The sequence below is a fragment of the Lepus europaeus genome, chromosome 22 (assembly GCF_033115175.1).
Source record: "Lepus europaeus isolate LE1 chromosome 22, mLepTim1.pri, whole genome shotgun sequence".
Classification (NCBI taxonomy): domain Eukaryota; kingdom Metazoa; phylum Chordata; class Mammalia; order Lagomorpha; family Leporidae; genus Lepus; species Lepus europaeus.
The window spans coordinates 26,411,087-26,432,841 of NC_084848.1; the positions used below are offsets into that span (position 1 = coordinate 26,411,087).

Here is a 21,755-nt window from a genome sequence, read left to right on the forward strand (position 1 = left end):
TGCTTCTCTGCCCTCTGCAACCACCTTTTCTGCTTAATTCCTTCTTATTCTTTAGAGTTCATCTGTTGGTTCAGCCAATATTTGTTGAGCAATACTATATGCTGGGTGCTCCTCCAGGCACTTGGCTCTTACACTCTGGTAGGGGAGAAGATACACACACACACACAAAACCAAATAGGCAGGCTGGCACTGTGGCACAGCGGGTGAAACCGCAGCTTGGGAGGCCTGCATCCCATTGTGGAGTGCTGGGTGCAGCCCCAGCTCTTCCTGGCCCCCTTTCCAGCTTCCTGCTAATGCATCCTGGGAGGCTGCCGATGATCACTCAACTACTTGGGTCCCTGCCACCCACGTGGGCCGCCTGGGGGTTGTAGACATTTGGTGAGTGAACCAGGGGATGAGGATCTCTCTCTCCCCCTCCTCCCTTCCTTCTCTTCCTCCTCCTTCTCTCTCTCCCTCTCTTGCTCTACCTTTCAAATAAGTAAAAATAATTAAACTTATTAACCAAATAGGTAAATTGTGTACCATGCTAACATGGTATAGCATGAGGTACAATTTTTTATAAAAAGCAGCAGCAGATGAGGGTAAAGGAGAATGGAGGGTGAGGTGTAGTTGGAACAAGGAAGTCTGCACTGGTCAGTGACTCAGAGCAGCCGGGCAGGCATATGTCTGGAGGACACGGCACAGCTGCAAGACCAAGACTTGGGCTGGCAGCTGCACGCTGTCTTCCAGGGAGCTGGGTGGGGCTGATAGAAGACAAGAAGGACCTGGGGCAGGGGGAGTGACATAAGGGGCCTGGAGACCGAAGCAGGGGTTTTGAGTTTTTCTTGGAGTACGATGGGAGCCTTGCAGGGTTGGGGCAGAGGAGGCACGGAGTCTGACTTGTGCTTTGGGAGGGTCCCGGGTGTGGTGTTGAGATGCCCGCAGGGTGGCAAGGCAGGACCAGGAAGACAGGTGGAATCGCCTAGGTAAAGATGCACCTGTAGCAGTCACAGCAGCAGGGGTAAGACGTGTTTGGATTCTAGGTATTTGTTTTTTTTAGATTTATTTTATTTGATTTGAAAGGCAGAGTTACAGGGAAAGAGGGAGAGTGAGAAAGATCTTCCATCCACTGGTTCACTCCCCAAATGGCTGTAGCAGCTGGGGCTGGGTCAGGCTGAAGCCAAGAGCCAGGAGCCTCCTCTGGGTCTCCCACATGGGTGGCAGGGGCCCCAGCACTAAGGCCATCTCTGCTGCTTTCCCAGGTGCATTAGCAAGGAGCTGGGTCAGAAGTGGAGCAGCCAGGACTTGAACTGGCGCCCGTGTGTGCCGCAAGCATGACAGGCCACAGTTTTACCTGCCAGGCTACAAAGCAAGTGAAGATGGCCCAAGTGCTTGGGCCCTTGCCACCCATGTGTGTGGGTGGGTGGGTGAGGGGGAGAGAGAGAGACAGAGAGAGGAGAGAGAACTGCTCTCTGATGGTTCACTCCAGAAATCCTTCAGATCTCAGAATTTCAATCCTCAGAACTCAGCAGAGATCAGCCTCGTGGGCCATCACCTGCTGCCTCCCAGGGGCTGCACTGGCAGGAGCTGGAGTCAGGAGCCCGAGCCAGGACTCCAACTCCCAACTCCGGCAGGCAGATGGGGAAGGCGAGCATCTTAACCACTGCGTCACCGTGCCACGGTCTTGAATTCTAAGCTCAGTTCAGATATCACTTCCTCCAGGAAGCCTCTGTCCCCAGGGTGGGTCCCAGCCTCCCGCGCCGCTTCTTTCTCACAACTTCACTGCGTTCTTTGCTCCCTGGTTTCCGCAGTAGCCCGCAAAGCCCCTATGGCCAAGAGCAGAGCTGCCCAGCTGCCCATCGCTGCGTCCCAGCATCTAACTCGGAGTAGGCTCGATGCATGGCCATGACCTAGCTGAAGAAATGAACGGGCTTGGGCACCTTTGAAGCAGCCCCTCGCCCATCCCTGGGTGACCGGAAGCCGCTCCGCCCCCACCGGGCGCTGCTCTGCGGCTTTAAGGGCCTCCCCCAGCCGAGCCGGGCGGTGATTGGTGGTTTATTCTAACGGATGGAGGATGAGCTCATCCGCAGCCAATGGCCCGGGCCACAGCCGGCGGGACCCCCGCACCTGGCCTAAGCGCGGCAGGCCGCGGCTCGCGGTGCGGGGCGAGGGTGAAGGGGCGGTGGCTGCCGGATAGGTCCGGCCCAGCGGACCAAGCTCCTGGCTCGGGCAGGTACGGGGTTTGCCCGGCTCCTCCTCCGTCCTCCCCAGGCGAGGAGGCCCCCTCCTCTCGCTGCTCGGGCCGGCCTCCCGTGGCCGTCCCCAGGGGCAGTGCACCTTGCGTGCAGGGGGACCCGGCCGGGCGGGGTGGCCCCCTGAGGCTGAGCCTCCGGAGCGGCTTGGGCCAGGCCTCAGAGGTGCAGCGCCTGAGCTCGGGGAGCTGGGACAGCCTGGCCTCCCTGCACCCCCGGGCCGCATGCATGCATGCACCCCTCCTATGCCGGGCTCAGCCGGCTGCCGGCTCGGGGGATGTGGTTTTTCCTCTCCATCCACCGCCCATCCAGTCCTCTCCTGCCTGTTAGGCCCGACCGCTTCCCCATGGCTGGGGGACTGCCGTGGTGGGGGTGGGGGGGTGGGGGGGGTGGGGGGGCAGTGGAGGGGCCCCTTCTTTCCCGCTTCCGCTGCTCTGACCCTTCCACCCCGGGGAGGAGCTGCCGTGGCCTCCGGGGTTTCTCAGAGGCGGTGGGGAGGGTCAGAGCCATCCTTGCGGGGTCTGGGTCACCCTGCCCGCCGCCCTCGGCCAACTCCCTCTAAAGTGGCAGCTTCCTCTGCCGGCGGAGGTGGGCGCCCAGCCCCCGGGCTTGGTGGAGGTCCTCACTGGCTGACCGTACTGATCTCAGCCCAGAGGGAGACAAAGCAGGGCAGGGACAGTCTGTCCTGGCCAGGGAGAGACGCCTGGGAGAGGAGAAGCAGGCGGGAGGCTGGAGACAGGCAGGGCGGGACCATGGGCAGGGTGGCCTCTGAGCTCCCAGTGTACTGGACGCCGGGTTCCTCTGTGGAGCCGGAGTCAGAGGCCCCCGCAGCTCTCAGGGTAAAAGCTTTAGCGGAATTGGGACGAGCAGAGTCTTACCCTGTTATAGCCCAGGTAGGAAGGGTGTGGCCCCACCAAGGGGCCAGGAGGCGAATCCGAGTCTCCCCAGTATTCAGCAGAGGAAGCCAAGGGGGTCTTCTGCCTAGGTCCTCCCTAATGTGCCGCCTCATTCCAGACCCCAGCCGCAAGCCAGCCATGAGCCTGGTGGCCTGCGAGTGCCCGCCGGGCCCCGGCCTGGAGTCGGAGCCCTGCTCACGGGCACGGTCCCAGGCCCGTGTGTACCTGGAGCAGATCCGCAACCGCGTGGCCGCGGGACCGCGCGACTACCTGGTGGACGCGGCCACTCAGATCCGGCTGGCCCTGGAGCGTGACGTCAGCGAGGACTACGAGGCAGCCTTCAACCACTACCAGAACGGCGTGGACGTGCTGCTCCGCGGCGTGCACGGTGAGGGCCGGGCGCAGGGGCAGGGCGGTGCAGGGCTCGTCCGTCCCCGGCTGCCCTGCCCTCTGCCCATGCGCACAAGTGGGCAGCGCGCTATGCTGGAGATGATACCGAGAAGAGTTCCTACCAAGGGGTTTCAAAAAGTTCGTGGAAAAATGGAATGGGAGGTTTATTGGGTGCAAAAAAGCTTTTAAAAACTTTTTAAAAGAGTTGTTCATTTAAGAGGCAGAGCAACAGAGAGAGAGGGACAGGAAGAGAAAGAGAGAAGATGGCTACAACAGCCAGATCAGAGCCAGGCCAAAGAACTCCATCCTGGTCTCCCACATGGGTGCAGGCACCCGGGTACTTGGGCCATCTTTCACTGTTTCCCCAAGCCCATCAGCAGGGAGCTGAATCAGAAGTGGAGCAGCCAGGACTTGAATCCGCACTCCGGTATGGGATGCTGGCATTGCCAGCCGTGGCTTAACCCACTGCACCACAATACTGGTCCTGGTGGAAAAAATTAAATCTGTGCATAATTTTCTCATAGTATGTATTTTTTATAACTTTTTTGCAATTTTATTTTTTTAAAGATTTATTTATTTGAAAGTCAGAGTTACACAGAGAGAGGAGAGGCAGACAGAGGTCTTCCATCCGCTGGTTCACTCCCCAGTTGGCTGCAATGGTCAAAGCTGCGCCAATCCGAAGTCAGGAGCCAGGAGTTTCTTCTGGGTCTCCCACATGAGTGCAGGGGCCCAAGCACTTGGGCCATCTTCTACTGCTTTCCCAGGCCATAGCAGAGAGCTGGATTGGAAGTGGAGCAGCCGGGTCTCGAACTAGTGCCCATATGGGATGCCGGCGCTTCAGGCCAGGGCTTTAACCCACTGCGCCACAGCAGTGGCCCCTGAAATTTTATTTAACTTATTTGAAAGGCAGAGAGAGAGAGAGAGAGAGAGAGAGAGAGAGAGATCTTCCACCTGCTGGTTCACTCCCCAAATACCTGCAACAGCTGGGGCTGGACCAGGCCAAAGCCAAGAGCCTGGAACTCAATCCGGGTCTCCCATATGGGTGGCAGGGACCCAAGGACCTGAGCCATCACCTCTGCCTCTCAAGATGCACATTAGCAAGAAGCTGGGGTGGGCCAAAGAACTGGAGCTGAAAACCAGACACTCGGAAAAGCAGTGGAAGACAGCCCAGGTCCTTGGGCCCTTGTACCTGCGTGGGGGACCCGGAAGAAGCTCCTGGCTCCTGGCTTCAGATCGGCCCAGCTCTGGCTGTTGCAGACAGTTGGGGAGTGTACCAGTGGATGGAAGGCCTCTCTCTCTCTCTCTCTCTCTCTCCTCTATTTGGGTAATTGTGACTTTCAAATAAATAATAAATTTAAAAACAAACAAAAAAGAAAGCCAGGCACTCTTCTATGAAATGCGGGTATACCAAGTGGCATCTTAACCACTGTGCCAAATGCCCTCCATGTCTATGAACTTTTATTTTTATTTATTTATTTGAAAGGCAGAGTTAGAGAGACAGAGAAAGGTCTTCCATTTGATAGTTCACGCCTCAAGTGGCCACAATGGCCAGGGCTGAGCCAGGCCAAAGCCAGGAGCCAGGAGCTTCATCCGGGTCTCCATGTGGATGGCAGGAACCCATGTACGTGGGTCACCTTGTGCTGCCTTCCCCAGGCCATTAGCGGGGAGTTGGATCAGAAGTGGAGCAGCTGGGACCCAAACTGGCATCACAGGCAGAAGGCGGCTTTGCCTGCTATGCCACAGCACCGGACCATCCATGAGCTTTTTAAAGACCCTTTATGGAGCCGGTGCTGTGGCGCAACGGGTTAACACCCTGGCCTGAAGCCAAGGCATCCTATATGGATGCTGGTTCAAGACCTAGCTGCTCCACTTCCGATCCAGCTCTCTGCTATGGCCTGGGAAAGCAGTGGAAGATGGCCCAAGTCCTTGGAACCCTGCACCCATGTAACAGACCCGGAAGAAGCTCCTGGCTCCTGGCTTTGGATTGGCGAAGCTCCTACCATTGCGACCAATTGGGGAGTGAACCAGCGGATGGAAGACACCTCTCTCTCTCTCTCTCTCTCTCTCTCTTTCTCTCTCTGCCTCTCCTCTCTCTGTGTAACTCTGACTTTCAAATAAGTAAATACATCTTTAAAAAAAAAAAAAAAAGAAAGACCGTTTATAAGTGCATGGACTGGAAAACTATTTGCCCCAAAATAATCATTTTCTTCTGTTTTTTCCATGAAATTCCTGAAGTATCTGCATATATGCCAGGCACTGTGGTAAGGGCTTTAGCTGTAGTAGCTCATTTGGGCCTCGCAGTCGCAGAGACTTCTGTATTTGCTGTTGGATGTAGTTCTCTGCTCTACAGGAAGCATGTTTACTCCTGCTCATCCTTTCCAGAGGAGGAAACTGGGACAAGGGCAATTGGAAAGCTTGCTCGGGCTCCATGGCTATCAGATGGCTCTGGAGGCTGTGCACCTGCCCCACAGCACCTGACTTCCTGGGCTGGGCCGGGCCGGGCCTCTGCCCTCAGGAGCTTGGAGCCAGGAGACTGGGGAGGTGTTCAGAGGGAAGTGTGGGGAGGGAAAGGGGAAACTGAGGCCACACTGGGCCAACCTGGGGCATCCTCTAGAAGTCAAAATCCCACTGTGAGTGCTGAAGAACAGTAGGGGCTTTGGCTGAAGGACCAAACAGTGTTCCAGGGAGACAGCAAGGGCGAGGGGGGAGAGTGGAGGCCTGCTGGGGTGAGCTGGGGCTGAGGCCAGATCTGGGCAGGAGCCAGGCCCTGCCTCACCCTTCCTACTCTCCTGCCCCGGAAACCTGTCCAAGCCTGGGCTTCCAGCCTGTCCAGAAACTTCTTTCACAAATGGAAGAAGCAAGGCTTTCTGGAAACTTCTATCTCCTGCTCCAAACAAAATGGGTGTGAAAATCCCCACCCTGGCCGGCGCCGTGGCTCACTAGGCTAATCCTCCGCCTGCGGCTCCGGCACACTGGGTTCTAGTCCCGGTCGGGGCGCCAGATTCTGTCCTGGTTGCCCCTCTTCCAATCCAGCTCTCTGCTGTGGCCCGGGAGGGCAGTGGAGGATGGCCCAAGTGCTTGGGCCCTGCACCCCATGGGAGACCAGGAGAAGCACCTGGCTCCTGGCTTCGGATCAGCGCGGTGTGCCGGCCACAGCAGCCATTGGAGGGTGAACCAACGGCACAGGAAGACCTTTCTCTCTGTCTCTCTCTCACCGTCCACTCTGCCTGTCAAAAAAAAAAAAAAAGAAAGAAAAGAAAAGAAAAGAAAATCCCCACCCCGTGTGATGGCAGCCAGAGAGATGGTGGGTGCCACTGGAAAGGGGGGTGGGCTGGGAGTGACCACGGCGCCCAGCCTCCCACCCAGAGGAGGGGCTCAGGAGCAAACACGGCGGCCGAAGCCGCTGAAGCCAAAGCTTCTGACCAGGAGCCAGCTCCTGTGCAGGGCAGAGGGTGGACCCCATGGGCTCGGGGTCTCAGGGTCCTGGAAACGCTTGTCCCCCTACAGTTGACCCCAACAAGGAGCGATGCGAGGCTGTAAAGCTGAAAATCACCAAGTACCTGCGGCGCGCAGAGGAGATCTTCAACTGCCACCTGCAGCGCACGCTGGGCGGCACGGCCAGCCCTGGCACGGTGAGGGGGCCCCTCCCCAGGGGCCAGCGCGGGAGACCCAGGCTGGACACGTGGCAGAGGGCGGAGCCACTGGTGTGCGCCAGGCCGCCCCTCGGGGCCTCTAGCTTCCCGCGCTCTCCGACGCGCACAGCCCCTTCCTTTCCGCTTCCTGAACCACCCCCAGTTTGGTCTCGTGCCCTAGCGGAGCCTGGACCAGCTCGCGCACACAGGCTGGCGCGTGCGCACGTGCAACGTCTCCCCGTGAAGTTTCTGCTGTGAGTGAGCACACGGCGGGTATCTGGGGCACGTGTTGAAGCCCGTGCATCTTCATGTGGCTTTTCTGAACCCCGTGGGCCGGCCCCAGCCGTATAGGGACGTGCACTTGTGTCACAGGTGTGCGCAGCCAGGCACACAGGTGCACCCAGACATGCGCGCGTGCCCTCCTGGGCTGGCTGCATCTGGAAGGCTGCCTGGTCTCAGCAGGTGCCAGGGCGTCTCAGGGTATTGCCCACCCCCACCCTGGGAGCACCTGCCTGCTCTCTGGGTTCTGAGCCTCCAGGACTCCTTGGGCCTTGGGCTAGGACTGGGAGGAGGAAGTGCTGGGGGAAGAGGTTAGGCCTACTTCCCTGGGTCAGTGGACCAGTCCCAGCCTGCTTCTCTGTAATCTGGGGTCAGCTTGGCCCCCGGTCCCGCCCTCTGTGGCCCCTACCACTCTCCTGGCAGCCTGAAGCTGCTGCCCACGGCCTGGGGAGGCTGCCGTGGCCCAGGTTGAGTCTGTGTGTTGCCTCTTTTCCCTCTGCAGGGTTTCAGCAGCCTGAGGCTCAGGCCCATCCGCACACTGAGCTCTGCCCTGGAGCAGCTGAGGGGCTGCAGGGTGGTCGGGGTCCTGGAGAAGGTGAGAGCGGCCGGAGGGGGGTGGGTGGGGCAGGCAGAAAGCCTCCATGTTGCCCCTCTCCTCCAGAGGGGACAGCGGCTGTCCCAGTGGCTTCCACCTCCCCCACCCCCACATCCACTGGGGAGAACATGGCAGGCGGGGGTGGGAAGGACAGAAGGCAGCCAGAGACCCCTCCCAGAGCCCTTGGCTCAGACACAAAGCCCCACTCCCCAGAAACTGCACACAGAAACCTCAGGGGAAGCCGCACCCCGGGCGCCCGCCAGCACTTGCTGCCCTGGTGGCTTCCACTGGGCCCACCCACACTCGCTGTGCACCCCCCAGCTGCAGCCAAGAGTCTGTCCCCACCAGGCCCAGCTGTGAGCTTCCTGCGGCTGCAGTGTGCCTGTCTCCAGACACCTGTCTGGCACCAGCCGGGGCCCTGGCAACACTGCCTCTTCCGCTCCTGGCATCCCCAGCCCCGCTCCGGGCCCCAGTCTGTCTTAATTCAGGGCAGACAGGAAGACAGGGGAGGGCGTGCAGCCCTGCCTAAGGCTGTCCCTGAGGGAGGAGGAATCAGAGGGAGAAAGAGGTCGAAGGAGGGCCGAGCCACCCTTATCCACCCCTGCGCCCCACCCAGCGCACCCTGAGTGCTCTCGAGAGCAAGCCTTGCCCCGCCTGGCTCTGGATCAGCGTCACCTGGGCAGCTTCTGAGCGGGCAGATGCCCAGGCCCCGCCTCCCACCTGTGCCCAGTGCTCTAACTTAAACCCCAGCCCCGGGGTAGGGGTGTGTGTGTGTGTGTGTGTGTGTCTATGTGTGTGCGCATGCGCAGGGGCTGTGGGATTTCAGGGCCAGGGCCCCGGGGAGGGGTGAGTGTATGTGTGTGTGTGTGTCTATGTGTGTGCGCATGTGCGGGGGCTGTGGGATTTCAGGGCCAGGGCCCCGGGGAGGGGTGAGTGTGTGTGTGTATGTGTGTGTGTGCGCATGCGCGGGGGCTGTGGGGTCTCAGGGCCTGTAGAGAAAAGGAGAGCAGGGTGTACTCCCCAGGCCCACATGCAGACAACGCACTGCCAGCCACCGCCAAGCCCCCTGCCTCTCCGAGCTTTGACTTCCTCATTGCCCAGCAGGGCGGGAATCTTCCTGCCAAGGCGTGATCTGGGAAGGAAAATGAAATCGTTTTTGGGAAAGGCCTGGCACAGGCTAAGAGGTTTAGCGCGTTGTGTGATGGCTCTGGATAGGAGTGACAAGAGCGCGAGGTGGCAGGCTCCCAGCGCCGGCCCTGTTGCAGCTGCTTCTCCCAGGCCCTGGAGGAGGCCCAGGCTGTCAGCAGAGGCCCCACCAGCTTCCAGCTGCGCTGGTCTCAGTGGCTGCAGCCTGGCCTTGGCCAAGCTCAGCCGCTCTCGCGATAGCTGGGCTGGGTGTGACCACCGCCATTCTCCCAGTGAGCTGTCTGTGAGCGTGAGAGGGGCTCTCAGGCCGAGCTGAGTACGTTTAGGAAAGGTGGCTTAAAGTAATGTGTTATTTTGAAAATAATTATATATATATTAAAGATTTATTTATTTATTTGAAAGGCAGAGTTACAGAGGCAGAGAGAGAGAGACATGTCTTCCATCTGCTGGTTCAGTCCCCAGATGGCCGCAACGGCCGATACTGTGCCAATCCGAAGCCAGGAGCCGGGAGCTTCTTCCAGGTCTCCCACGTGGGTGCAGGGGCCGAAGCACTTGGGCCATCTTCCACTGCTTCCCCAGGCCATAGCAGAGAGCTGGATCGGAAGTGAAACAGCCGGGACTTGAACCAGCGCCCATATGGGATGCTGGCACTGCAGGTGGCAGCTTTACCTACTACGCCACAGCGCCGGCCCCAATAAATTTATATATTTAAATTTTATTTATTTGAAAGCCATAGAGAGGAAATCTTTCATCTACTAGTTCATTCCTCAAATGCTTGCAACAGCCAAGACTGGGTCAGGCTGAAGCCAGGAGCCTGAACTCAATATGGGTCTCCCTCCCTCATGGGTGGCCGGGAACCAAGTACTGAAGCCATCGCCTGCTGCCCCCCACAGGGGCGTTAGCAGGAAGCTGGACTTGGGAGTGGAGCTGGGGCTTGAACCCAGGCCTTCTGATAACGGGTAGTAGCACTGAATCAAACACCGCCCCTTACTTTTTTTTTTTTTTTTTTTTTTAAATTATAGGAGTTCTCAGTAAAGGCATAGAGGGAGGTCTGAGATGCAGAATTCCCAAATTTGTTTAAACCCAGAACACACATGTGCAAAGCGCCAGAGACATCTGCAAAATGCAGCTTTAGCCAAGCCCTCTGCCTCCTTTACCTGTGTCATGTGCAAGCCGGGAGCAGCCCTTTCCCTATGTTGGAAAAGGGGTTAGGGTGACTGGGCCTGGGGCCCTGGGGCCAGGCCTGGATGTGCTGTTGCTCTCCTTCTGTTCCGCGGCTCTGCCTAGGCAGAGGGGACCAAGAGCAGCCTTGGCCCCTCACCCTCGCCTCTCCCCCACCCCCGCACGGATCAAAGGGCTTCTCAGGTGGTCCTTCCGTGCCCGAACACACACCTTCGGGCTGTCCAGGTGAGGATGGAAGGGGGTGGTGGGCTGGGAGCAGCTGGGATGCGGAACGTTCAAGGGTCTGCTCCCCGGGAGTCTGGGGACCAGGGTGTTTGCTGAGCCTCGCTGGGAGCCGCGTCCGCCAAGTCGCTTCTGGTTTGATTTGGCTCACGCTCGGGTTTGATTTTAACCGTTACTGGCACTTTAAAATGTGCAGATTTCACATAAAAGTCCAGATTTCCTACTTCTTTAGAAAAGTCAGAAAATCTGGCTGTGCTGGGCTCAGCCCCACGTGGCCGCCGGGGGGGGGGGGGCACTGCAGATGGGTGGTGCCTGTCCCCACCCTGGGACCGTCCAGTTCCCTGGGTTGTTTTTTGATCTAAACCCCTTTCCCTCTCACCCTCCCAGCTCCTAGTGATCCGTTTACGACTCATCATTTACTGCAAGTATTCTCGTCTTTTTGTTTCCTTTCATTCCGATTTCTCCACGAATTACTCTGTAATTGCAGAGTCTTCTTGGTAAACATTTTATTTCATAATTACCGCCTCACTGTCACAATTAATAAACCACACCGGCTTCCCCTATTTTAATTTTTTAAAAGATTTATTGTGTATTATTTGAAAGGCAGAGTGATAGGAGGGAGCGAGCAAGTGAGAGAGAGGGATCTTCCATCCACTGATTTACTTCCCAAGTGGCTGCGATGGACAGGGCTGTGCCAGGCTGAAACCGGGAGCCCAGAACTCCATCCGGGTCTCCCACATGGCTAGCAGAGGCCCAAGGACTTGGGCCATCTTCTTCTGCTTTCCTAGGCCACAGCAGAGAGCTGGACTAGAAGCAAAGCAACCAGGACTACAAGTGGAACCCATATGGGCTGGCAGTTTTGAGAGCCGCAGCTTAACCCTCTGTGCCACAGTGCTGCCCTCAACCCCTTTCTCTTTTGGACTGCCCAGTTCCAGGGGCTACTTGAAGCTCTGGGACCTGTGGGTTCCATGAGAGATCAGTGTCTTGGTTGTGGTTAGCTGCGTTTCAAGATCTGGGTGGCCACATGTGACCAGCAGCACGTGTGTAGAGAGTGCAGGTGCGTGCTGCTGCCACGGAGCAGGAAGTTCCATTGTGCAGCAATGCATTTGTTCAGAAATGTATTAGAGGGACAGAGAGGAAGAGAACTCCCTTCTGCTGAGTTACTGCCCACGTGCCAGGAGCCAGGAACTCGATCCAGGTGTCCCACGAGGCAGGGACCCAGTTACTCGAGTCATCACAGGGCTGGCATTAGCAGGCAGCTGGAGTTAGGAGCCAGGGCCAGACGTTCCCATTTGGGACTGACCTAAAGATGGTCTTATCCACGAGACTGACCACCTGCCCAGCCCAGTGCTGCATTTTAATAATCAGCTCACAGAGGCTAAAACAGGTGCATAGGTGACCAGACAGTGCTCTCTCCGGGCTGCTGAGCCAAAGAAGGGCACTTTTCTCACTGGGTTGCATTAATAGGGAAAAGTCCCTCTGCTGCGCTTTTGGGACAGAATGAAAGAGAAGAGGATTTGAAACAAAGTCTCCCGAATCCTACCTCACTCCAGATAATCACTGTTCACATTTTTGGTCTAACTCTGGATAAATAGGGAGATTTAAATTAAACACACACACACACACAATTGCTTCCATGTATGGGTCAAGTTTTATTTCTGGTTTCCACACCCTTTGCTGCTGATTCTTGGACCCTAAGTCAGAAGGCCTTGCCCAGGACAAAGTGGTGGGGAATCCCACTTGGCAAGGCGCGGTGGGGAATTATCTGGGGTGTCGGTACTTGTGGGAAACTCTGTTCTTCTAAATGACCCTGGGGTTTTCATCTCTTCTCTTTCAAACATTGCACAAGACTGGTCAGGAACCAGGGCCAGGCAAGGTGCCACCTCTCACTGTTGGAAGAGCGACCTCTGGTGGTGGGAAGGAACAGCTCATGCCTGCTGCAGGCAGGACCCTGCGTACTGGTCCTGTCCATTGCCTTCCTGGGGAAGCTGGGGCTCAGGGGCGTAAGCACTTGCCAAGGTCGCCTGGTTGAGCCACCGGCTGAGTCTGCATGGCTCTAGGATCAGGCTGTCTGGATTCAACACCTGACTCTATCACTCTTAGAACTGGGACAGGCGCTGTGGTATAGCAGGCTAAGGAATGCCTGTGGCTAAGGCCTGTGGCACCAGCATCCCATATGGGCACCAATTTGAGTCCTGGCTGCTCCTCTTCTGATCCAGCTCTCTGCTGTGGCCTGGGAAAGCAGTAGAAGATGGCCCAAGTCCTAGGGCCCCCTGTACCCGCCTGGGAAACCTGGGGGAAGCTTCTGGCTCCTGGCTTCGGATCGGTCCAGCTCTGGCCATTGCAGCCATTTGGGGAGTGAACCAGCAGGTGGAAGATCTTTCTCTCTGTCTCTGTCTCCCTGGACAGGGCTGGTGTTACAAGACCAGCATACCATATTGGAGTGCCAGCTGCTCCTCTTTCCATCCAGCTCTCTGCTAATGTGCCTGGAAAGGCAGTAGAGGATGCCCAAGCTCCTGGGTGCCTGCCACCCACCTGGAGGGCCCGGATGGGGTTCCTGTGTCCTGGCTTTGGCCTGGCGCAGCCCCAACTGTTGCAGCCATTTGGGGAGCGAACCAGCATGGGGACGATCTCTCTCTCTCTCTCTCTCTTTTTCTTCCTCTCCCTCTCTCACTGACTTTCAAATAAATAATTCTTCAAAAAAGAAAAAAAAAAGTAGGACTGTAGGCAACGTAAACGCCTTAAATCTCAATTTCTTCATCAACAAAATGGGTCATTAATAGCTTGCACTTTGTGAGGCTGTGGGAATAAAATTAAATGTGTGTAAAGTGCCTAGCACGTGCTTTATAGCCAGGAAATGGGCCCTCCGGTCATGCTGTCTCCAGGTTACAGGTGTGTTCTGCATCAGCACAGGCTGCCACTGAACTTGAACTGTCCACTTCCAGGGAGTGCCCCTGGTGACCCTCGGGCTGCTCTACGCCCATTTTGCAATTAAGAAGAGCGAGGTTCCAAGCAGCTGTGTGACCAGCAGACTGGTGACTGACAGGGTCACGGGTCCCGTTAGGTGGAGGAGGGGGAAATCAGTGCACTTGCCCGAGACCCAAACCTTCCCTGACCCGAGGCTGCATCCTCCAGTGCTGCCGGGGGCCTGGCCCCCACCCACGCCATGGCTGGCCAGGGACCTCGCCGGGGTGTCTCTAGGGCAGGCCAGCAGCCAAGAAGTCACAGCACCCTGGGGTGCTGCTCTTCCCTCCACAGGCCCCTCTTCTGGACTGAATTCTCTGTTTTTCTGCCCCTACGCACCGCAGGGCCCCCTCTACAGCTGGGGTGCACCCCTGCCCACCGTAGAGAAGAGTCAAGGGCCCAGCTCCAACAAGGTCCTGACCCCGCCATTGGCAGATCATAGGAGAGGGAGGAAGGGGGGAGGGGGAGAGGGGAGAGGGGAGAGGGCTGCTCTCCAAAGAGCCTGCAGGGAGAACTTCATTGAAAGGAAGGGGGAGCAGGCATTTGGCCTCACAGTTAAGGTGCTGGCTAGGATTCCTGCAGTTCGTCCTGGAGCGCCTGGGTTCAATTCCCAGCTCTGGCTCCTGACTCCAGCTTCCTGCAAATACAGATCCTGGGAGGGGATGTCTGAAGTCATTGGGTCCCTGCCACTCACATGGGAGTCCTGGCTTGTGTTCCCAGCTCCTGGCTTAAGCCAGGGCCAGTCCCCTGGCTGTTGTAGGCATCTGGGAAGTGACTCAGCAGATGGGAGCGCTGTGTGTGTGTGTGTGTGTCTGTATCTCTGCCTCTCAAGTAAATTAATAATATAAAAGGAGGGGGCGAAGCACAGCCCAGGCGCCTGGGGCCTCTCCAAGCCTCCGAAGCAAGCATTCTGAGGAAGTGGCTGCTCGAAGGGCCCCTCCAGCCGTGACCCCTCTGACCCTGAAGGATGGCAGGGCTCCAGCTGAGGCCTGGGGTGAGGGTTGATCCCCGGGGATCCGGGTGGAAGAGGGGCCTCCACAACTCCCCTGGGCCTGGCCCAGCAAGGACAGGGAGCAGGGACGTGCTTGTCACCGGGGATCGCTTCCCCTCGGTGGCAGCTGAGGCTCTGGGCCACTCCCCGCATGGGTGGAGCTCCTGCTGCACCCCTGAGCTGTGCGGCACTCAGAGCGGTCCCTGCCCTCACAGAGGTCGCCGTCCAGGAGGACACAGGACACTGGACACGGTGATGAGGCACCCCTGAGGGTGAGCCTGCACAGCTCCAGACCCTAACCTCAGGAAGGCTTCCTGGAGGAGGTAGCACCAGAGCTTAGACCTGCAGGTTTTGCAGGTTTGGATGAGGAGGCAGCTTGGGGATGCACCCAAGGACTTTGTGCCCCCAATGCCTGCTCCCTGCCTCTCCCTGGTGTGAGTCTGCCTCGGAGGAGGAACCTGGGAGGCTGGGCTGGGGCCGTGGAGCCCCAGGAGGGAGCAGGTGCCTTAGCCAGTGCCTTCTGGACTTTGGCAGGTGCAGCTGGTCCAGGACCCAGCCACCGGAGGGACCTTCGTGGTGAAGGCAGGTGCCGCCCAGCCCCTGCCGTTGCTCATTCTCCCGGGGGCGTTCTCAGGGCTGGTGGGACCCCCGCCCAGAAGCTGCATGGGAAGTGCACATCCCTCCAAGTGCAGAGGCTGCATGTTCTGCCCCTGAGCACCCTGCTTGTCAGACACACACACACGTACACTCACACACATGCCCCCACACACTCACATACACACTTGTGCACACACACACACCTACTCATGCACACAGATGTACTCACACATGCACAACTCATGCACACACTCCTACACACATGCCCACATGCACAACACGTGTACACACTCCTACACACATGCCCACATGCACAACACGTGCACACACTCCTACACACGTGCCCACATACACAACACGTGCACACACTCCTACACACATGCCCACATGCACAACACGTGCACACACTCCTACACATATGTACCCACATACACAACACGTGCACACACTCCTACACACATGTACCCACACGCCAACACACACTCACATGCACACTCATGCACACAGAGGCACACTCACACTTGCAACATTCACAAGTCATCCACACACTCGTACACATATGTACCCACACGCCAACACACACTCACATGCACACTCATACACTCATGCACACAGAGACACACTCACTTGCACACATTCACAACTCATTCCCATGTGCACACACACAGTACTGTACACACACATGCACCCTCACTACTTCACACTTGACCGGGGCAGGTTGTGGGAGGACCTGGGGTGCGGGCCAGGCCAGGGACGGGGGACGGCACTTGCTACTCGGGGTGGCTCCGACTCTTCATCTGAGTGCCCCTGACCAGCACAGCCCCTGGCCTGCTCCCCGCTGATCCGCCTGCCCTGCCCCTCCCCAGAGCCTGCCCAGGTGCCACACGGTGAGCCAGGAGCGGCTGACGGTCATCCCGCATGGGGTCCCTTACATGACGAAGCTGCTGCGGTACTTCGTGAGCGAGGACTCCATCTTCCTGCACCTGGAGCACGTGCAAGGTGAGAGCCAGCAGGGCCCGGCAGCCCGTGGGCCTGGAGGTACGGTCATCACCTGCTGCACCCTGGGCCGGGGCGGGGCCGGCACCGGAAGCACAGCCGGGCTTTCCTGGGCTGCTGTGAGCCCCTGTGTGGCTCCAGGGGCAGAGGACATCCTGGGGAGGACGTGCGCACCCTGGTGGGCCGGAGGGCGTGTATGCAGCGGTCGCCTCGCTCACATTTCCTCCAACGCGGGCTCGCTCCATTGCTCTGGTCTGTTCCCATCCCTCCTGTGTCCTCCTGGGATGCGGTGAGTGGAGCTGTAAGGACAGGAAATGGACCACACACAGACATTCTCGATGGCGGGAATGATTTTTTAAAAAGTTGTGTATCTATCTAGCACCTGTCTACGTATCATCTGTCATCTATCCATCCATCCTGAACCATCTATCCATCTCCATGTATTTGAAAGCCAGAGAAAGAGAAAGAGGTTCACTCCCCAAATGCCCACCACAGCCAGAGCTGGGCCAGCCTGCAGCCAGGAGCCCAGAGCTCACTGTGTCTACCCCGGGGCTGGCAGGGATCCAAGGACCCGAGCCATCACCTGCTGCCTCCCAGGGTGCGCACCAGCAGGAAGCTGGAATTAGACTCAGACGTGGGATTCTAGCCCATGTGACCTGACGTGGGGTGCAGGCGTCGCAGGTGGCGACTTAACGGCCACACCCAGCGCCTGTCGGGGGTGGTGACATGGCATCATTGCAGACCGTGCCTGGCCTTCTTCAAGTGTCACCGTGCCGTAATCCCTTAAACAATAATTCCGTGCCATTCAACACTGGTGAACCCACCACGCAAACCCAGGGCCTCACTCCTGCTTCCCATTCACCCTGGGGGTCGAGCACCCATGGCGCAGGGAGAAAGGGAGGCTTTCTGGGCTGGGGGATGGGATGGAGCAGAGGAGCCCAGGCTGGGCCAGGCTGGGCCCCACCCCCCGGCAGGCCCCGGGAGGAGCCCACCAGAAGCGCGGGGAGGTGGGTACGGGATGGACCTGGCGGCCACGTTCTTCCTCTCCCATCGGCCCGGCCAGGAGGCACCCTCTGGTCCCACCTGCTCTCCCAGGCGCGCCCCCAGCATCCTGGGCTCAGGCCCGGCTCCACCCAGGAGAGGACGAAGGCTCAGCTCCGCGCCTGCCTCAGCCTCCGGACCCCAGCACGGCTCCCCAGCGGCCACAGCCCCGGGCAGGACACACTCCCCCTGGAGCCTCCGCGGACTTCTCAGAGCCTGCCCCCCGCCAGGGGGCCCCCGGCACCCCGGCCCCACAAAGCCGCTGACGGGGAGCCCACAGCCAGGACCGCCTGCTCCTCCGACCTGCCGCGGACCCCGGCTGGCCTCCTGCACCTTCATGCCAGGCGGGCTGGCCAGAGCTCGACCCCCGGGCTCCCTCGAGGGCTCTCTTGGGTTCACCAAGGGGCAGGCCGGGTGCTGGGGGCCTGTGGCCGGGGCAGAGGTCAGAGCCGCCCGCCGGCCGATGAGGCTGACCTGTGGCGTGGCAGGGCCTGGAGTGTGAGCGAGGAGCAGGTGCGGCGGTGGGCGGCCGAGACGCTGCTGGCCCTGGAGGCGCTTCACGAGCAGGGCGTGCTGTGCCGGGACCTCAACCCCCGGAACCTGCTCCTGGACCAGGCAGGTGGGTGCCCTGGCCATCGGGACCCGCCCCACCCCTCAGGTGGGAGGCCTGCAAATCCCCAGAGGAGGGAGCTCCCCACAGTCATAGGGTCCGCCTAGGACTTGGGGTGGGGAACATCTGGCCCGCAGACCATAGAAACTCCACAAAATCATTTGGTCTGTCCCTGGGACTCAAAATTCAGTAAACCAGTGGGCTGTTTTTTGTTGTTGTTGTTGTTGGTTTTTTTTTTTTTTTTTTTTAAGATTTATTTGAAGGGTAGAATTAGAGAGAGAGATCTTTAACCTGCTGGTTCACTCCCCAAATGTCTGCAACGCCTGGGGCTGGGCCAGGCTGAAACCAGGAGCTTGGAACTCCATCCAGGTCTCCCACGTAGGTGGCAGGGGCCCAAGCACTTGGGCCATCTTCCGCTGCTTTCTCACATTAGCAGGGAGCTGGGGCAGAAGTGGAGCAGCTGGGACTCCAGCTGGCGCTCCTGTGGGATGCCGGCGTCACAGGCGGTGGCTTAACCCACTGTGCCACTGCGCCGGCCAGGTATAGCAGGCTAATTTTGAAGTTGATAATTGTGTATGGCCTGTGAATGATGTTACAGACATGCAAACGGCCTTGGTAGAAACAAGGTTCCCCAGCCCCGTGCAGCAGGGCGCCAGCTCCCAGGAGCAGCCCGCTGTCTCTGCCTCCAGGGACCGCGGGCTCCTGCAGTGTCTGTGGTGGGGGGAACCCTGGAGCCCCCACCCCACCCTCAAAGCCACTCAGTGACAGCAGCTCCCCCATCTCTGCCCGTGTTTCTCTGCACACACCGGACGAGAAGGTCACATCCGGCTCACGTACTTCGGCCAGTGGTCGGAAGTGGAGCCCCTGTGCAGCAGCGAGGCCGCGGACCGCCTGTACAGCGCCCCAGGCAAGAAGGGCGCTTGGGGGCCTAGCGTTGGGTGCCTCTGTGTGGGCTGCGCCTGGGGGGTGTGGGTGTCAGAGGGGGCAGGCAGGGTCCCGGTGGGTGAGACTGGATGGGGGCGTTCTTGTTCCCACAGAGGTGGGGGGCATTTCTGAGCTGACCGAAGCGTGCGACTGGTGGAGCTTCGGGTCTCTCCTGTACGAGCTGCTGACCGGCATGGTGAGTCTGAGCAGGGAACAGCTGGAAGGGTGCAGTGTCACCTGGGGCACAGGCCTGACTGCTCCGTCCTGGCGCCCTCCTGCGCAGTGCGAATCCCCTCCCAGAGCAGGGCCCCCAGCCTTCCTCCTGGGAGCTCCCTGCAGCTCATCCTAGGCTGCTTTCCAGAGCTGCACCTCCGCTTGCACACCAAGCCCCTGCCTTGGCCCCGACAGGCAGTGTGCCGTGGCCTGCAGTCACAGGAGCAGGTCCCTGTGCTGTTCCCAGTAGGGGGCCTGCCTTGACTACAACGCTCATGGATGCTTCTAGCCAGCTGGCAGCTAGAGGGACCTGGATCCAAACCCCACACTCAGCCCCAGTCCCGCTCACTCAGTCCCTGAGCCTGCTCCTTGTCCCCCGTAGCTGACACTTGTCAGCGTCAGGGCTGCAGCACAGGGTCTGGCACCCAGCCAGCAAAGGGCAGCTGCGTGCGCCATCCTCACCATCATGTGACCGCCGTCTGCGGGCGGCAGGGGGGGGGGGGGCGGAATCCTGGCAGCCAGCGAGTGCGGTCTTTCCCGAGGCTGCTTCCGCAGAGCCCCACCTCGTGTCCTCCCAGGCACTGTCGCAGAGCCACCCCTCAGGAATCCAGGCCCACACCCAGCTGCAGCTGCCAGACGGGCTCAGCCGCCCCGCAGCCTCCCTGCTGACGGAGGTGAGGTGACGGCTCAGCCCTCGGGTGGGGGGCGAGGGGGCAGAACCACCTGCTTGTTCTCCACGCTGGGTGACCATTTGCTACATCCTGGGGCGGACATCCACTACCGATGTCCGCCAGGACAATACTGGGAGCCCCCGGAGGCCGGCCCACACTGGCAGTGCTGGGGGTGTTCGCTGGCTCTCTCTGCAGCTGCTGCAGTTCGATCCCACCAGGCGCCTGGGTGCTGGAGGAGGCGGCGTCAGCAAACTCAAGTCACATCCTTTCTTCAGTGCTATCCAGTGGAGCACGCTGGTGGGGTAAGGGGCGGGGCAGTGGCCCGCCTGGAGCTCCGCCACCTCTGCCTGGCCCCAGGGCTGGCCCTTCTGCCCATGGGCTTCAGGCGAAGACTGCAGGGCAGCTGCCCTTCCTGCTCAGAGGCAGTCATGGCCACTCCCGAGAAGCCCCAGGGAAGGGACGGCACGGCCGGCCCCGCTGCTGTGCCGCTGGCACCCCTGCGGCCAGCAGGCAGCAGGCACCTGTCGTGTGCAGACCCACCGCGGCGGAGCGCGCCTGCTGTCACACCAGCTCTGAACCACTGACCAGCTGCCAAGCTGCCCTCTCGCTCACTGCCATGTGGTGCCCTCTTGGGAGGCTTGGAGACTTCTGAGGGTACTAAGCCAGGGCTGTCCTGGCCGATTATCAGTCATGCAACCAGCAGGCTGCTCCCACCAGAAGCCCTGGCTGCAGGGCTGGGGAGTGGGGAGAGTGGGGTTAGAATGACCCACTGCCCACTGCCGGTTTGCCTCCGTTTCTTGTGGAGCCGGGGCAGGAGGGGGGACGTGCAGCTCTGGCACTCACTTTCTTCCTCCAAAGGCTGTGTCAGGGCAGAGGGGCGCCTGCCCAGGGACGTCTGGGGAACCCAGGGAATTGGGAGGATGAAGGAGGCAGCTGAGACAGGCCCTGACCCCCAGGGCTCCCTTCTCAGGCACTGGCTGCCCCTCTGCCCACTGACTCCAACCCCTCTGGGAAGGAGAAATCGCACAGCCTATGGACTGCCACTCAGACGTTCAGCCAGAGGCAACGTGTTTCTGGGTTCTAAGCTGGGGCAAGTGGTTACCCCAAAGGCAATCCCCCATGTTTGGGGCTCCTCAGCACTCGCCTCGTCACTGGGGTGTGACCCGAGAAACTCCCGGCAGACTGGGGCAAAGGACAGGGGAGGTGCACCCTGATTCTTTCTGGTCCTCACCTTCCTGGGGTTTGCCCAGCCCCCCAATAAAGCCTGCTTTTGCCTGTGGTGTCCTGGCTTCGTGAATGCAATGGGAGCAGCCTCCAGGGACCGCCCTGGAGCTCAAATGGGACAGGAGGCCAGCTGGCAGCCGCAGAGCAGCCTGGGACCTCAGGGCAAGGGGTGGCGTGCGTTCTGTTGGAAGAAGAGCAGCCTTGGGAAGGGGTGTCCTTCCAGGCCGCGAGGCGGCCACGAGCCCCTGAGAAAACAGAGGTTCACGGTTCATCGGGGCGCTGCAGCCTGGCAGCGCTGGTTCAGGCTGTGTCCCTTCTGCTGTGATCCCACGGCAGACCAGCTGGCTTCTTCCCGCTGCCTCACGGAGCCTCATCTGATGGCCACCCAACAACTGGCACTGTTAGGGCTCAAGTCTACGATACAGCAGTGCCAGCCCCGACAGGACACACGGGTCAGGCTAAAAATGCCTACTTTGTGGCTTGTCCTGGACCTTGCCCTGAAGCCAATTCTCTTTTGTACCCACTAGCTTGGCTCTCTCCTCTGGGTCCCACTTCCTTCCTGTGGCAAACCCTCACTGAGGGAAGGCCTCAACACCAGCGACATCAGCAGACTGGGAAGAGAAGCCGGGGTTAAGGCTAGACCCCACCAAGCCTGTTACTAGGTAACAACCAGCCTAGGTTAGCTGCCGGTCCTGCCCACTCACACTGCCCTCAAGCATGTTGGTACCTGCACGACAGTCACGTCCAGGTGAAGGTACGGGCCCCATGCCTCCCCGAACTCCAAATGCACATGGGCGTCACCCAGGCAGGAACTGAGACTTCTCCTGAGAGCAGACTGCTGGGCCAAGGGGAAGGAAGCCAAGCGCAGGGACCACAGGGCTTTCCTGGTGGCCAGTGGTCGGCGTCCACCTTCTCCACTCTCCCTCCCCACAAGCCTGCAGCAGCCGGGGC

At 59.4% G+C, this 21,755-nt stretch overlaps 1 protein-coding gene across 2 annotated transcripts; it reads left to right on the forward strand.

The window, feature by feature from the left end:
* The first annotated feature begins 3,265 nt into the window (after positions 1-3,265).
* Positions 3,266-19,886, forward strand: RPS6KL1 (ribosomal protein S6 kinase like 1). Of its 2 annotated transcripts, XM_062181547.1 has the most exons (10): positions 3,266-3,515; positions 7,025-7,149; positions 7,931-8,023; positions 15,063-15,110; positions 15,992-16,124; positions 17,185-17,781; positions 18,590-18,679; positions 18,810-18,892; positions 19,488-19,583; positions 19,776-19,886. In XM_062181547.1, the coding sequence occupies exons 1-10, from the start codon at positions 3,266-3,268 to the stop codon at positions 19,884-19,886; spliced, it is 1,626 nt and encodes a 541-aa protein (XP_062037531.1). The 2 variants fall into 2 exon arrangements, with proteins under 2 accessions (XP_062037531.1, XP_062037532.1); XM_062181548.1 differs by lacking the exons at positions 17,185-17,781; positions 18,590-18,679.
* Positions 19,887-21,755: the final 1,869 nt, after the last annotated feature.

Coding starts and splice junctions, on each gene's coding strand:
- RPS6KL1 (XM_062181547.1), top strand. CDS start 3,266: ATGAGCCTGGTGGCCTGCGAGTGCCCGCCGGGCCCCGGCCTGGAGTCG. Junction 17,782..18,589: donor CCTGCTCCTGGACCAGGCAG/GTGGGTGCCCTG, acceptor CCGGACGAGAAG/GTCACATCCGGCTCACGTAC. Junction 18,680..18,809: donor CCGCCTGTACAGCGCCCCAG/GCAAGAAGGGCG, acceptor TTGTTCCCACAG/AGGTGGGGGGCATTTCTGAG.